Here is a 16,773-nt window from a genome sequence, read left to right as displayed (position 1 = left end):
GCCTCATAAGAGCAGGGTCTCACACGCAACTTCCACATGAGACTCCAGAGAGGAAATCCAGAGAATCATCTCAATTGAGGTGTTTCATGACAAGCCATCAGAGTCAAGGTGTTTTCTGAATTTTTGACCTCCCAAAGCCCAAAAGGCTTGCCATCATAGCATTCATTAGAGCTACTTAATGGGGGTAGTGATAATATACCCTATCTCCCCTCTGGTGGGTTGGGTAGATGTAACTGAAAAGACAGTCCTTCATATAACCTGGATCCAAACCATGTAGGGTTTAAAGATCGTAACCATTACCTCGAATTGGACCTGGAAGCAGATTGGAAACAAATGCAGCTCCCGCAAGAGAGATGATACATGTGCAAATCTACACTTTTTAGCAAAATACTAAAACAACTGGTCCTGCTTTTTGCTTCAGTTGACTTGATTGAACAGAGGGACAATTACTTTTTCACATATTGAATGCTTTTATATATATATATAAGAAATACCAAGCTTTGGCATTACTTGTTCAGTCACATTCCCTTTATATATCAGTAAGATTCACATGAAGCTCTAATAACATTCACTGCTATGTATTCAACATTTCAAATTTCCAATATAAGATGAAAGAAAGAACCTATTTAAAGAACACTCATATAGGATTTCAGACGTTAGTTGTGACATCAGTGAAGCCTCTAAAAATGCTTCCTTTCAAAGCTTTTCGCAATCGTTGCTTCAATATCCAATCCATCTCCATTTCATAAATAGATTTTTACTGCTTCCTTGCACTTGGCTTTTTAAAATATGTTTTGTTCTATGACTACTTCATATTAAGAAACTCTAATCTCACTAAGTGATGAACTTGATATAAACACTATTCATATTTAGATCATCACTTTGAACAAGAAAGAAACAGAGATGAGCACTGCCCCCTAAAGTCAACAACAACTAGCAGAGTAAAATCTGCAGGGACTCCTTTACCTTTACCTTTTGAACAAGGAAAATAAGAGGTCTTAGTGAGGAACGGTGCTGGAATTTGGAGATAGCCATGGTTTTTGTTCGGTTAATGCACTATTAAGTCATTATTGGGGAAGGTTTAATCTGAGCTTGTGTCTAGTTGAGAATCGAGCCAATTTCTGGGAAAAAAATAAAGTCAAATTATACACAAATGGACTCTTAAATTATATGTAGAATACAAAACGCTTCTGTACCAGTGCATGTTTACGACAGAATTGATTCTTGGAAAGAACTGATCATTTCCCCCAGTACTGACATAAAGAGTATGTATTATCCAATCTCCTTCAGCATTTTATGGTTTTAATAGTTATCACTTGCTAGTCCTGGACTGAAAAGAGCCATTTGCTTAATCACGTATTATATTTGGGAACTAGAAAGATTGAATAAATAGGAATACTGATCCTAAACACGAACTGAGCAAGTCAATAATTTGTAATAGGGTACTGCACAAAAATCAAAGGCCTTGAAACATAATAATTAATTAAGTGTCTGACATACTGGCTATGATACTCCACCCCTGCTTCTATTCCTTTTTCAAACACAGACTCATAAAAATGGAGTCTGTTGTTTCATAATCAGTTTAATAAAGAATCTGGAAGAGAATGACATCTTAATAATTCTGACCAGGTACTACCAATTTGACTGACTGTGAGCCTCCAAGGTTTCTGCATGAAGAGATTTAACTAGAGACCCTGTGGTTTGAAGAGGAAAAAATAAAAAATAAATTCTCTCAGTGAGTAGTTCATTCCTCTGATCTGATATGAGAACATTCTTAAAACATACCTTTGTTTCCAATAGAAATAATACTCAAACAGCTACACCAAGGAAAAGTACTTGAAGCTGATCAAATTTTCAGCTCTACGCAGAAAATGCCCAGCATAGAACCAAATATGTTTGCTGCAGTCTGAATAAAAATAATTTAGACTGGATTCCTACTGCAGTACTTATTCTACACTGCACATTAATATCAAATTAGGTACCCTTTCTGATTAACAAAGTCAACAATTTCAACATGGTTTTCCAAATAAGCAACAGACCAGACTCTCTTTAAGAAGGACAAAGTGTCCCAGCACAATAGAAAGGCAACTAAATCCTCTCTGACTCCAGAATCATGCAGTCAAGTGTCTGCAGGAAAGAAGACGTTGCTAGCTGCTTTCCTCATGATTGAGACTAAACTGATGTACGTGGGATCCTAAGGCAGTCTAGCATCAGACACCACCCATAGCTACTGATGATGATGACTGCAGGAAATTTTTTAAAAGTAAGGATTACTCAAGCGTTTAAAAAGTGAACCTTCTATCATAGCAAGAGAAATCTCAGAACATCTAAATCCTTTCCTCCAGGCTCCTGGGATTTTTCTTTGAATCAAATGGCTGCTTTTTAAAAGAAAATATGAAGAGGGAAGTCATTTCTTTGACATTTCCTTTTCTTTTTTATACACGATGTTCTTTTTTCTTCTACATTCTTTCTTGCACTGTTTTTAGTTTGCATTAGCTTTTTATCATTGTACTAGTTTAATAAAATTTCTATTAAAAAACCTCCACCATACATTCATCTTCAGTAAAATAATGTATCTTCAGAGTGATTTTGTTGTTTTAAGTGAGCCAGGTTTTGGCCACAATACTTTGGGCTAGGCCTCTTATGTTTTGGACGTAAGCAGCTAGAATCAAAGACTGCAGATTTCCCTTCTGGAACAACCAGAATACACACACACACACACACACACACACACACATTTTACATTCTGACACTGTGGGAATTTGCCCCTCAGCATCCACATACCCTGAGGCTTCTCAAAACCTTTCATACTGTCTCAAATAAGCTTCCATTCAATATACTCTTTGTATTAACCAATTGCTATTACATTCATCTAACAGCCCTTCATCACTTTATCCAATGTACACTCTCAAGATTTCCCCCTTCAGTACCCTAGTCCCACTATGGCCCTTTAATGAAGGAAGACACATATTCTGATTTAAGACAAGGTCTTATTCCTGCCCTCCCTGCCTCTTCTATACAGAGTTGCAAATTTCCTCATGTTGCCCTCTTCAGCTGGTCCTTTAGAGCAGCCATAGATGGCCAGCACAGGAGCCACCAGCAGAGGGTCCTCTGCAATGCTTGCTTCTCCTTTCAGTTCAAGTTCCTGCTGTACCAATTCCAGTCAGGTCTATCTTCTGGTCTCTTCATTCCAGGCACATGAGTTTTACCTGGATCTCTCATTTCTTCCTTTTATTTCTTCCATTATTTGTACTTCTTTGTGGACAAAATGTCTTTAAAGACATTTATGGTATCAGAAATTTATGCCGCCAAGACCATTTGTGCGACCTTCATCCTTTTTCTGCCTTCCATGGGCACCTCTGTTCACTGTCATACCGCTTATTCTTTCTTTCACGTTTGGATCATTTCTGATTTCTTTGGAGGAACCAGTGTTTATTCTCCCGCTTCTTCTCCCTTCCATTGTAACCCAAGGAAACAAATGTTGCAATCTGCTAGTATCCACTCCCCAATTCTCCCTAACCGCCATCCCCAAATTTCCCTAGTCTGCACGCTGCAAAACCAAGGATCTTTACTGCAATCACCCATCAACCATTCTGGAAGATACAAAAATGGACTTCAAAATGGAGTCCCTGCACTCTATTGTGAAAACAACCATTCTGCAAGTTTAAGCAGAAATACAGTGTGTTTTTACAAATGAGAGGGAAACAAGAAACATAATTCCCTTTCTCCCAGTTTGATATCCGTTCTAGGTGTATATGGATTACAGAGGACTTGGCTCAGAGGGACCTTCTATGACAAATGGCCATTGCTAAGCATACAATAAAAACTTGTTTGTACAGAAGCATTATGCCCATATATTACTTCTCAAACTGCTTCAGTATGTAAGTTCAGTTTATACTGGTGTCAGATTGCATTGCTCTAAGAGCTGGAAGTCCAATTTTTGCTTCTTTTAAGAAAATCAGTTCAGGAAATGGCTGGTAGGGAAGTAGAGTAGGTCTGCCTCAAAGTCATCATTTAAAGGCTGTGCCGATTGATACTGAAGATCTTCACACAGTGATCCGCCCCGCAGCTCACCAGCTGCAGCCACTTGCTGCTCTCGGCTGTGTCCTGCCCCGCTCTGCCCACACGCTTTCTCCACTGCAGTCGTTTGACAGCAAGGGTATGGCTTTGGCTGCAACAAAGACAGAAGCTATTAGTAGAAGGAAACTCAACTCATCTCTCATAATTACCAAATGTCAAACTCAGCTGGACTTTGTCAATTCAAAACATCAGCATTTACCTAATTAGCGTGTTCCTTTGCTGCACTGCCAGAATGGAAAAACTAAACTTGTCACTGCCTGTAGGTATTAAAGATGCCAGAGCTATTATCAGTGCAAGTGACATTTCTTCACTTCATCCCATTAATAATTCAAGCAGCAATCTACTTACTTTCACTGCAATTTCAGGTCAAGCATCAATATTAAGAAAGATACTGCTACCCAGGAAGCTAAGAATCATACTGGAAATTTCCCACCCCCCACCCCCCCAAAAAAGAGTCAGACTATAAGCAGCTTGAAGTAAGTGCCTGATTTAGATGCAATGCTAAATTATGGTCAGGAATTCCCTTGCAGGCTTGTGTGCTCTTTCTTTCTGGATTCAGAGGTTAACTTTTCCATTCCCCCATGGTTTTCATTGATCAAATTTGCCATTAGGTCTATAGATTTTTATGGCTGTAAAAGCCTGTAGATTTTATCTTGCTTTTAAACCACTGCTTTTAAATGTATTTTAAAAACATAGTTCCAAATTGTGACCTGAAGGCAAGCTGACCCCATGCTACGCATCCAAATGCCACTACAAATAATGATAAAAATCTGGAGAGGGTCTACACTTCACAACTTTCTAGGAATTCTTCCAATGGCTAAAAGATCATGAGACAAATTTGAACAAATAAAAATAACAGTAACCAGAAACCTGTATGAAAAACATAAGCAATAATTTTATTCACAAATTCCTCACCCATATGAACTCCCTCAAAGAAAAACAATTAAAAATAAGTATTAAATTTAGTTCGGTCTTGTCTAGGGTAGCTAAATGTATCCCAGAATTAGGTGGCTAGAATTAAAACCCTGTAACTTTGCACTATTATAGAATGCAGTGCAGATTCAGTAAATTAGACTTGGTATTTATGTAGAGAATTTACATTGTGCCAACCAAACTATATAAAACTTAGCTATTACAGCATGGAATGTTTATTACTGTATTTTTATAATAATAATTATTGGGATTTTTATTATTTGATATTGTTGTTCATCTTGAAGGTGCCCAAATGGACTCACTATGATATGGTATGTACGTGAAACTAGGCAAACAACTTGAAGGAGGAACAAGGGAAACAGATGTTCTGGTACACCAAGTAAGCCATTTGAGCCTACTTAAATGAATGAAAATGTTAATGGCATACTGAGAAATTCAAACATTTAAAGTCTCATCAGGCTTTTACAGCCCTGCTCTACAGCTCCAGTTACAGCCCAGAGCTCAAAAGGTACATAACTTAAAATCACATAAGAGTCAAACCAAATCTAGGTCTATGTTTAATCTGAAGTTTCAAGAATCTGAACAGAAATCCTGATTACTAATTCAAAGAAAGGTAAGGCCTCAAAAAAGTACTGATTAAAAGAACTGTGAATATATAAAGCCAAGTTGTAACAGAATTTCTTGCATTTGGCGCAGACTAATGAAGTTAACTCAGAGAATGGGCCACAATTCAAGAAGCCTCCAGATCCAATTAAGACCTCATCTCTGCCATCTTCTGTTGGGCAATCTAAAACTAGTTTCTTGCTTTCCTTCTTCTCTCTCTGCCCATCATCTGTAATACAAGAATCATATGGAAAAGATACTGACCTATTTTACAGGATAGCTGAAAGGATTACAATAAGATAACGTAACATGAGGCACTTTGAATTCCCTACAGTGCTATATAAAGAACGAGAGTTATTAATTCTCTCTTTGCTCTTTTCCAGGGCTGAGAAGCACACCAGGGAAAACAGAGATCATCAGCTGCTTGCAGTCTTCAACCTGCTGTGTAGGAATCTGGGATGGTAGCCCTCTTGGTAGAAAAAAAAGAACTCTCTGACCCCTGCTGCACTACTCGAGCTGTCTCTCCTTACTTCATGATAAATATATGGGCATATGAAGTTGGGTAAATGAATTCCCAAGAATTAGCTACGTTGCAAGTGCCTATATCATAAAGTCCATGTGCAGAGATTACAACCATTACAAAACTGTGACATATTACTGTATAATTTTGATCAACTTTAACTTAGTCACATTATCACACACACAAAATTCAGTACAATAGAACCATGGGGCCAACAATTATTTGATCTAAATCTGACCAAAATTAAACTTTTATAATATATTACCAATATTACCTTTAAATAAGATAACTTTAAAAAAATGTTAAGGAGAATATAAATGGGAAAAAGAAACCACAGAGAAAGGCAAAAGATTCTAGGTGAGCTTGATATGCCATTCAAGGAAATGATACTTGAAACATGAATGGGAAAGGGCCAAGAGCAGCCATACAGAGACCGAGACATGAACTCATTCAGTCTGTTATCTGGAATTACATCCCTACATATTCTGCTACTGGCTCTTTCCTCCTGAAGTCGAAGTGCACGTGAACAAATCTGAGAACAGGGAGGGAAAGCAAAAACGAATGAGATAACACTGATTTGGAAGAGGAAATTTGGCTTGCTTGACACAAGTTATCTCAATCCATTATTTGTCGTGATGCTCTACTCCCACTTCAACCCTTTACCCTTCCTCAAAGCCATCTTGTGGACCCCAATCTCTCAGAGAGGCTTTGGGAGGGCAAAGAAGGGCTGCAGTGCGTGGAGAATTCATCTTATGCAAACACACAATATTTCAAATCTTTATACAAAATAAAAATTCAGTCGATGCTCTGTTTATCAATTGCATGGCACTAAGAAGATTCTGAATATTTGTTATATATTTGCATTTTTTTTTTTGAATATGCATTAACTTTTTCATTGAAAAATAAGCAATCTGATGCCATTTGAATATTCTGGCCCAAATCCCATCACTCGTACTCAACACAGACAGTGCCAAGGGATTATGGCGACTGAAATACAAATTTCCAGAAGGTTTCAAAGTGCTTCCCTGTTCTAATTTAATCTACATCCTGGAAACTGATAAAATCTGTTTATACTACTTACAAACATAAGACAAATATAGTAACTCACCTGTCATCCGTCTCAACACAGTTGCACCAATCGGAAAGTGGCAACTTTTTATTGCCTGGCTTCCATTTGTACAAATGAATCTTCCCACATTCTGTCCCAATGGCAATTATGAAGCTACAGAAAAGAAATAGGTGTGTCAGGTGTTAAAGCAAGTATTTTGCTTCTGTCATATATAGCATACTTAAATTTTGAAAGATGTCCCACTTTTTAATCACCGCTTCTTTCTCAAGAAAGCATGCCCAAACTATGAGGCATAAAAGAGATTACCAAAGAAACTTCTTGCTTCTTTGCATCAGTCAACCTTGCCACAGGGAACCCCTATGACTTTGGCAGGTTGGCTTGCACATCCACAGACAACTGTTATAGTCAGCCAAAGAAGAAAACCATTGATCAAAGGCAAACTTATTTCCTACCAACATTCATGTCTCCTGAAATGCCCTCTATCACCTCAAATGATCTTTTATCTTTTTCTTTGCAAGAGAGCAGTTTTTAAGCAAAATTCTGACTGCAGTTAACCACAATGTCTATTCTTCTCTATGAATATCTATCCAATTTTAGGCATGCTGAGGAAAAGAAATTAAGTTGGAGCTCTTTGTGTCGGGGATAGCAGGGAACCTGATGGGGGTCAAAGAAGGCTTCCAGTGACACGTTAGTATCCCCAGGAAGCAGGTTATTTATTCTTGATAAACTGTCAAATCCTATAGACACTCAAACTGGGCTTGTAGGAATAGACAGTATGTTCCACACATATGCCTTCCTTGCCATGCTTTGCAAAGAAGGAATGGTCTATCACAGCAGCCCCCAATTTTTTTGGCACCAGGGACTGGTTCTGTAGAGAGAGATTTTTCTGCGCATCGGAGGGGGTGTGGTTTTGTGTGTTGCCTGCATTCCATGAATGGGGCTTCATTTGTTTGAGTGGCCCAGTTTCTGGCAGGCCGCGGACTGGTATCGGTCCACAGACCACGGGTTGGGACCCCCTAGTCTATTGATTCAAAATATGTACATCCTAATGCAAATACTGCAGATAAACCTGATTAAACACAGATAAACTTTGCTAAGGTATCCATTTTTATATGACTATATAATTAGGTAAAGCATTCCCAGAGAATCTGCAAATTTGAAAAAAAAATAGGAGAAATAGAAAGGTTTGGGTTAGGGTTAGGGTTATAAGAAGGATGACCATTGTCAATCTGTTTTTCCTTGGCATAACTCAGACAACAAAATGTGTTATGTATCATTATCATGTTCAGTCTTCAGTCATTTCCAATGTATTGCTTGCCAAATATGACATCATCTTTGATCATGCATTATCCTTAATAAATATTGAGGAAGACATAGTTCTTCCTATGAGCCTGCACCTATGAGCCCCCACCCAAAAATGGTATTTTGTTAAACCACGGGTGTCAAACTCGCGGTGTCAGGCTACCATCATGTGACATATTGTGATGTTTTTCCCTTCAGGGAGCTGGGGTGGGCGTGGCCTGCATGTGATGCATTTGGCCCGCGGGCCACCAGTTTGACACCCCTGTGTTAAACCTTAACCTAGATAAATGGCAGATGATGCAGAAGTTATGATATAGTTAATCAAATTATTAATTGGTCACCCTAAGACAGGTGTGGGCAATCTTTTTCTGTCAAAGTCTACATTATCTCAGGAATAAGGGGGCAAGGGAAGGGACTACCCATTTTTTTCAGACATTTTTCCTTTTTTTCAATCTCTTTTTACTACCCTCTATTGTCATTTCTCAGCAGTTAGTTGTTAAGACAGGGACACAGAGCTGTGACTGAGGTTTGGATTTGTCTCCAAAGGCTTTTAACATAAGATCAAAGGCCTCATGAAATTAAATTGAGGGAAACATGACTGTCATCCAGCCTATTCCAAAGAAAAGTCAGCATCTATTTATGGATTGTTTTTAGTGAGAGGGAAAAAACCCTCAAGCCTTATAGAAGTACGTACATAAATATTTGCATAAAGTTATCATCATGATGGCCTTGCCTTATATACGTAGTATTATATCTAAATAGCATTAAGCTTCCCCCTCTCAACTTATGTTAGCCCCTCCCTCTTCCTATAAGGCTTAAGGTTACAAGAGATTATGTGCCATTTAACCATTATGAACTGAAAAAGCACAGTAAGCTAATTAAACTCGAAAGCATAGTGCAAATTGGTAAAGATTTCTAGTTTTATTTTAGGAAGCTGACCAATATAGAATATTCTGACTTAATGTGTAAGGAAATCTCAGGAATACAAAATATACATACCTCCCGTCAGAAGCAAGTGTATGACTAGCACTAATTGCAGTGACCGAATCACCAACATCCAGGACTGGTGAACAAGGCTGGATTAGGCCCAAATCCTTATCTTTATTCTCCTCTGTTAAACATTTACCCCAGATCACGACCTGATTGAAGTACAAAAATCAGTCACATTGAAAATGGGATGTTACAAAGCACATGCATACACACATACACACCAAATCACCAACAATACCATCATAAAGCAAATTGAGAGGAATTAACTGTTCTCCTAAAAAGAGAGAGGGGTTTGCATGAGCCCACTTGGTGATGAATCCTCGAAGTACTTGAATATATATTCAGTGCTGTTACTCAACCAGGTCTTTAAATTAAATTGGGTGATTCCAAAAAAAACAGCAACAGTGATCACAGTTATAATAAACTAATAATTCATATACAGTACATCAACAGGTTATACAAAAACATCACACGGTATAATTGGTATAATTCAATATTGAGAGCAAATGTTGAACAGATATCTTTCTATTTAGCTATATAACGCTGAATTTCATAAATCCACTTCCATACTTCAAGCACAACTTCTCTTCATGCACTTAGACAATTTTTTCACCACCTTTCTGCTAAACATCTGACATATTACACTCTTCTCAAAAAGACTAGCAGGAAAGTAAATGCTTGACCCCACCTCAATTTTTTTTTTGCAAAAGAAATGAAGAAAGGGGGATCAGTAGTAACTACGATTAACAGTCTTTTAGCAAACTAAGTCAGAATTTGTCAAACCTTCTACATCTGAACCACCACTTAAAAAGAAAAATATGCTGCATTAATAGTTTTGGTTAACATTGTGCAGTGGTATCAAGAAAATCAAGGGCATAATTTTTTGTGGGCAAGAATATCAGATAAGGAGGGCTTACACCCAGTGTGGTCTGGGGCTTTTTCTGACTGGGAACAAATTCAGTGGAGCACTAGCCTGCTATTTGTCAGCATAAGCCCTAAAATAAGCTTAATCATTAATTAAAAATCAAAGAAAAGTCAATCACACCTAAGAAGAAATCTCAGCCAATCCTAAACCTTGAGTCTTTCTAAAAAAAATGTTGTTACTCCTTAACATGGTTATCTGTGGATATTTGTTCAAATAGTTAAAAGGAATGAAAGATAGCCAAAGGACATAGTCACAGAAAGCAAGCAGTGTCTGACTATAGTTACTTCATTTACAATATATTTAAAATTGGGGTGTCTTCTTCAAAATGTTACTATAATTTCAATGTTACTATAATGTTCAAAAACAACAGTTGCATCTATAAGCTTTTAAATTATTTACAGCCCGAGTGCTGATTTACATATTATCCATTTTTGCCTTGTAAAAATGATTTTGAGGATTTCCTGGGGAAATTGGGCTAGGAGAAGATAAAATGCATTCCAGGTTGTTCACTCTCAGCTATTCTTATATGTTTACGTGAAGTACATGATGAGAATTTTAAAATAAAACTAGAGGAAAAACAACCAAAAGGCAGCCTTTGAAATGCATTACCTTTTTGTCCCTGCTTCCAGTAATAAAATAATTGCTATCTGGAGTCCAATCACAGGTCCAAATGATACGACTATGCACAGCAATGTTCTTTCCTGTGGCTGCAAAGAGGCTGAAAGCTGGTTCTGTAATGACACATCAACAGAGAATACACTTTCTTGTTTCAGCAAGCAGGCAACTTTCCAGAAAATCAAATCGCCTCAAAAATAATGAGAGGTTATCAGAAATCTAAAGTTGGGGTGCCCTCCCATCTTCTCCTTCAGATGGAAGACACCTCCTTTTGCAATGATGTAGAGGCTTCCAGGTGTTTATGCAGATTATGCATCTTAGATTATGTACCCTAGGAAAACAAAGCTTGCCAGCAGCAGAAAAACATTTATGACCATCTGGACACTGCTGATATATTTAGTTCAGGTTGTTCTCATATCTCAAATCTCTCTCCTTTTCTCAAGTAAAGATTTTCCACATCTTCTTGAATAAGGATTAGGTTGAAGCTGTGATACCTAAAGATGAAGTAAGCAAGGTGGACAAAGGCCTGGAATCTTGTCTAAAAGATCACTTAGGGCAGGGGTGTCAATCCAGCCCGGATGCGTCACGCGCAGGCCACACCCACCCCAGCTCCATGAAGGGGGACACAAAACATTACGTGATGGCACCATATCGCCGTGAATTTGACACCCATGCTTTAGGGGAGTTACTCAAGAATGAACCAAGTTGTTAAAGAAACAAAGGAAAAATTGTCACCTGCACCAGACAAAAGTAGTTGGGCCTGACACACATGTAACCCCTCTCCTTCCCAAAATCCCATCAACAGCTACCAAACTTGTAATTCAAGAAGGCAAAAGTAGCTGACAATCTTGTCAATCAACAAAGCAAAGCAAGCAAGGACTTTGGGAGATAAATGGGTTGCTGAAGACCCCTCCCCTCTATGAGTCATCCTGGGATCCAGACTAACAGCTTCCATCCCTCTGGCTAGTCTAGTGCCTGTCAGCCTTGTTGAGAAGGACATGGATAAGCGTAGATGAATATGTGTGAGAAAGACATGAGAAAGATGTACATTGTAAGCAGTAAAGTTTTGCTGTTATTTTAAATTCACTGGGTCTCTGTATATTCCGAAGAACCAATTGTGCCTCAGTGTTTGGTTGAAAGTGATTTGACTGTGGCTGTTGACCAGGGCTGTGAATGTATTAGTGAGTGATCCTAAGCCAACCTGGAAGCGCATGTAACAGGACTTTATTCCAAATTTTAGGGGAGGACCTCCTGTTTGGGAGCCTCTTGAGTGTATCGGAGTGGTCTTAGAAGGTTTATGAACCCACAACTTAGAACAACTAATGTTCTTATATCTGTTTTGATACAGCCATACTCTCACAGCCTCTGGCTTTTGATCCCCATATCAACTCTGGCCCTGCTTTCAGATTAGAGATGCTATTTTATGCTTCACTATTCCTTTGAGCTTGGTGAGTAGGCTTAGCCAGGCTTTGTATTCTGCTTTTATTGACAGTGTGTTCTTTTGCTTTGTACTCTTGCTCTGCCTGTCCTCATTTCTACTTGTCTCAAAACAAGACAGTCTTCTTTAGGAGTGCTATTGTTCTTGAAGACACCCTACAGATCAATGAAAGAATCATTAAATTCTGCCATATTCTGTTCTTTCAGCACATTTATCTACAGTTTCTGTCTTCCCTTTAAAGCAGTCAAAGTTTCAGGGTTATACTTCTGGAACCCAACTCTTTTATAGACATTCTACTCAGAAATCAAGTAATTCATTATGAATGTACATTAGCAAGCATCAGACGCCATCTGAACGAAGTGGCAGCTGTGTCACTAATGGGGTCAATAAAGTTGTCATTATGTTTAGCAATCGCTCATCATCATCATGATATCATTAACATAAAAGTATTCTAGGTTTCCAGCGGTGTCACTTAATAGTCAAACTATTGCCAGAACTGATTTCACCACGTAACGCAAAATGCAATATTTTAAGGCAGAAATTCTCAAATCCTGTGACACTAATACTCTCTAAAATGGTCTAGGAGTGAAGAAACAGGGAGACTCATCATCACAGTAGTTCATTGGGTAACTTTGAACTATGCACTCTCTCAACCCAATCTCCTTCACAGAGTGGTTGTTTCAAGGAAAAATAGGAGAGGGAGCATTTTATGAGATGACACAACAGAGAAGGCACAATTCAAAGGTCCAACAAGGTGGCACTTCAGTACTGCATTAGATGGAAGGGACTCAGAGCATACCCTCCCTGTTAGAACTGGTGGGGTGGACAAAAGGAATGAGGAACAAGCGGCCCTGCAAATAGCCTGATCTTATGCCTATAAGGTATCATAGGTACCGTAACCAATATTCTGAATTGGGCGTAGAAGCCAACTGAGAGCTAGTGCAGCTTGGGGAACCATGGTGCTACAGAAGCATATCAAAAGAGACAAAAACTGCCCATTCTGGACCAGCTGCAGCTTCCAAATGCTCTTCAGGAGCAGCCATGCAGAGTGCATAACAGTCATTCAAACAGGAGGTCACTAAGTCACCAGGAGCAAACTGTCCTGGTCCAAAATGGGTGCAAGTGGTACACAAGACAAACCTGCAGAAATGCCCCCACCTGCTACAGCTGCCTCCTGCTCTTCAAGCAGGCACCATATGTCCAGGAGAAGTCCCAAATTACACACCAGCTCTAACTAGGGAAGTGCATTCCCAGGCAGAGTTAAGATGGAAAATCTCAAGAGCTGGGGGAGGGGGAGGGAGTGTAAAACCCATCATCTGGAACAAGCTCCCCCCAGAGATACGGAGGATCCTGGATCTGCGCACTTTCCGCCATGCTCTTAAGACTCTCCTATTCCAGCAAGCTGGCCTGGCCTAATTTTCTCCCCTGTTTTGAAATTCTTTTAAATTGAAATTTTAATTTGTTTTAAATTATTGGGATTTTTTAATTGTCTCGGGCTAAATTATTTAATCTGGTTTTAATTATGTCTTTTAACTTTTGTATCTATGTATTTTATTTTGTGCCTGTTCACCGCCCTGAGTCCTTCGGGAGTAGGGCGGTATATAAATCTAATAAAACAAACAAACAAACATAAAACAAACAGTCACTGTGTCTTATCAGCGTTAAACTGAAGCCTATTCTTCCCTACTCAGATCCCAAGCACTAGGGAAAAAAAATCATCCTCTCATTTCAAGTGATGAGTAAAGTCTGTACCAGAGCTCCAGGAATAACCCCAAGCTCCTTCTGGAACCCAACAGAATCTATCAGGTGCCTGGAGTGGACTGTTCAAATGAGACAGCCATTCTCATTCATCAACTTCAAGAAAAAAAAGACTATTTTCTTGCCTTAACTCAGCTTCTTTTAAACTACTTAGAAAACGCTAGCAAGAAAGATGCTTCAGGCAATTTTTTCCCCAATGCAACTAGACTGAGATAACAATCACAGCCCCTCTCTCCCTCCTCCCCACTTTCAGCTGGATGCTCAGTACTGGTAAATCTTCCTTCCACTCTTGCAATTTCTTCCTTCTTGTAAGCCACTGCCATACCTTCACTTAATTCCCTCTGCAGAGTGGATGTCAGGTGACATGGTCAGAGATTTGCACAAAAACCTTACGCACTCCATCACGATTACACCATTTTTGACAGACACAAATGTGATGCGTTAAACAAATCTCTCAACCTTCACTGGATCCAACACACTTTTGTATGAAACCTAATTTCTGATAAGGATTCCAACATATTGGATTTGCAGAATTCAAATTAATATTTCTGCTTTTAAAAAGTGCATTAGCCTAAAGCCAATATATTTTTCCTATGCATTAATATCAATGAGAGCAAACACTATAACCCCCCCCCGCCCCCCAGATACGGCAATGTATTATCACAACTACTACATTACACAGAAAGATTTTCCAGATACTGGAACTGCTGGATGAGCTGTCAAACCAAAGAAATGCCATTGTTTCACTTTTAGAAATGTAAGAACAGAATTACTTCAAAGCTTTGAAGCCAAATTAAAACAACCCTTCAACATTTTATACATCTTGGACCCCAATTTTTTAGGAATACCATTCACACAAAAAATCTTAGGAAGGAACAAAAATGAATTCTTTAAAATAGATTTAGACCCCTTTTCTTTAAACAGTTTAAAAAGCTGCATCAATTTTCAACCAGCAACCTTACCTGATTCTGTTGGAGTGATATGATTAGATTTCCAAAGTGACCAATTCCTATCTCTTGAAACTGCTAGCAAGAATTTATCATTTGGGGAAAAAGACATCTGTGTCACTGTCAGATTGTGGAAAGGTAAGCTCTGCAATTGTTTCCAAGTTGTGGTGCTCCACAAAATAATGGCTGCATATTCTTTTTTAGAAGCCTGTAAAACCAAAAAAAGGCAGTACTGAAAACAAGCAGACACAATCTTGAAAAAGGACCAAAGACCACACTGGAACTACAGCTCTCCAAGTGTACTTAATCATAACTCTCATTAAGAAGGAGCCTAACTGGAGTTGATGGTAGTTGTAGACCAACAATCGGTTGGGCATGAGGTTATGGAAGGTTACTACAGTGGATAAAGGTTAAAGAAGGACAATCCATCTTCTTATGTCTAAAAAACAGTTTCTTGGCAAGAATCCTACCTAAACTTTTTTGTTTATTTTAAACTATTTTTATGGAAGTGAATGCATGTTTGTTTATTATTATAAATTTTCTATGCCTCTTCAAATATTTGACTCTAAGTAGTTTATAAGCAAGAACATATAAGGGTACTCAATAACATAATTATCAGGAAAAAAATGGCACTCGTACCTAAAAATAAAATCAAAGTATTGTGCGTCATCAAATAACAGAAATTCATTGTATACTCAAGTATTTCTACCCACCTTCATCCCTGACCTCAAAAACACATAGAAAGGGCCATGTTTTAAAAAGCTTCCTGAATATTAAAAAATGAGCATGGGATTCTTAAATCTAGAGGAGTTCCTACAAAGAATGCTCACTTCCCAATCCCCTCTTGTTCCAACTCATGAGGAATAATTGAAATCTTTTGTGAAATCTTTTTATTTAGGCATTCTTATCACATTTTTTAAAAAAAAAAAATGTATCACAGCTGTGGCTTCTTATTTTTACTACTTTTTTTTTTTAAATGAATAATGTCTCAACATGAAATCAGTTATTCAGGGCTGCCCATTCTTAACTGCTGAGAATATTAACATCCAGCAGCTACTGCTTTTAGACTGGAGAGGTTCTTAATATTAAATATATTATATACAGTATTTTTCGGAATATAAGATGCACCTTTTTCCCCCCTAAAAGGGGATGAAAATTTAGGTGCGTCTTATACACCGAATGCAGCCCCGCCCATCCACTGACCCCCACCCTTTGGCCTCTGCCTCGCAGCAGTTACCTCCTTGCAAGCAAACAGCAAGAAAAAACAGCTCCTTTCAGCTTTAGCACAGCCTAATTAGCACAAGTTGATTGGATCAGCCTCCCGACTCTCATCTGATTTGCTCTCAGCTGTTTTGCACAGGGGTCTGCTGCTTGCTGCAAAGAGGTAAATTGCTGGAGCACATTTTTTTTCCTTGTGCTAATCAAGCTATGCTGAAAATGAAAGTAAAGCAGGCTATTTGCTGTTTGCTGCAACGAGGGAAAATTGCTGGCAGGCAGAGGCAGATTTCTTTTTCTTCTTTTCCTCACCAAAAAAGGTAGGTGCGTCTTATACTCTGGTGCATTTTATACTCCGAAAAATATGGTATATTATGT

General features: G+C 38.5%; 1 protein-coding gene across 3 annotated transcripts in view; it reads right to left on the bottom strand.

Annotated features, from left to right (window-relative positions):
• Window positions 1-450: 450 nt before the first annotated feature.
• ELP2 (elongator acetyltransferase complex subunit 2) overlaps window positions 451-16,773 on the bottom strand; it is a 59,711-nt gene continuing 43,388 nt past the window's right edge. For 2 of the 3 annotated variants that reach the window (XM_034411854.3, XM_034411852.3), the window contains 5 exons: window positions 15,196-15,388; window positions 11,032-11,153; window positions 9,507-9,646; window positions 7,245-7,358; window positions 451-4,171 (listed from right to left, as the gene is read on the bottom strand). In XM_034411854.3, the coding sequence (XP_034267745.2) occupies window positions 4,015-4,171; window positions 7,245-7,358; window positions 9,507-9,646; window positions 11,032-11,153; window positions 15,196-15,388 (726 nt within the window). In that variant the 3' untranslated portion in view covers window positions 451-4,014. Of the gene's footprint in view, window positions 4,172-6,616; window positions 6,669-7,244; window positions 7,359-9,506; window positions 9,647-11,031; window positions 11,154-15,195; window positions 15,389-16,773 lie in introns of all 3 variants that reach the window. The other variant, XM_087891284.1, reaches the window with a different exon arrangement.

Source organism: Pantherophis guttatus, chromosome 3 (genome assembly GCF_059756535.1).
Source record: "Pantherophis guttatus breed Tessera chromosome 3, ASM5975653v1, whole genome shotgun sequence".
NCBI lineage: Eukaryota > Metazoa > Chordata > Lepidosauria > Squamata > Colubridae > Pantherophis > Pantherophis guttatus.
The sequence above is the reverse complement of the archived record's forward strand: the minus strand, read 5'-3'. Positions and strand labels throughout refer to the sequence as shown.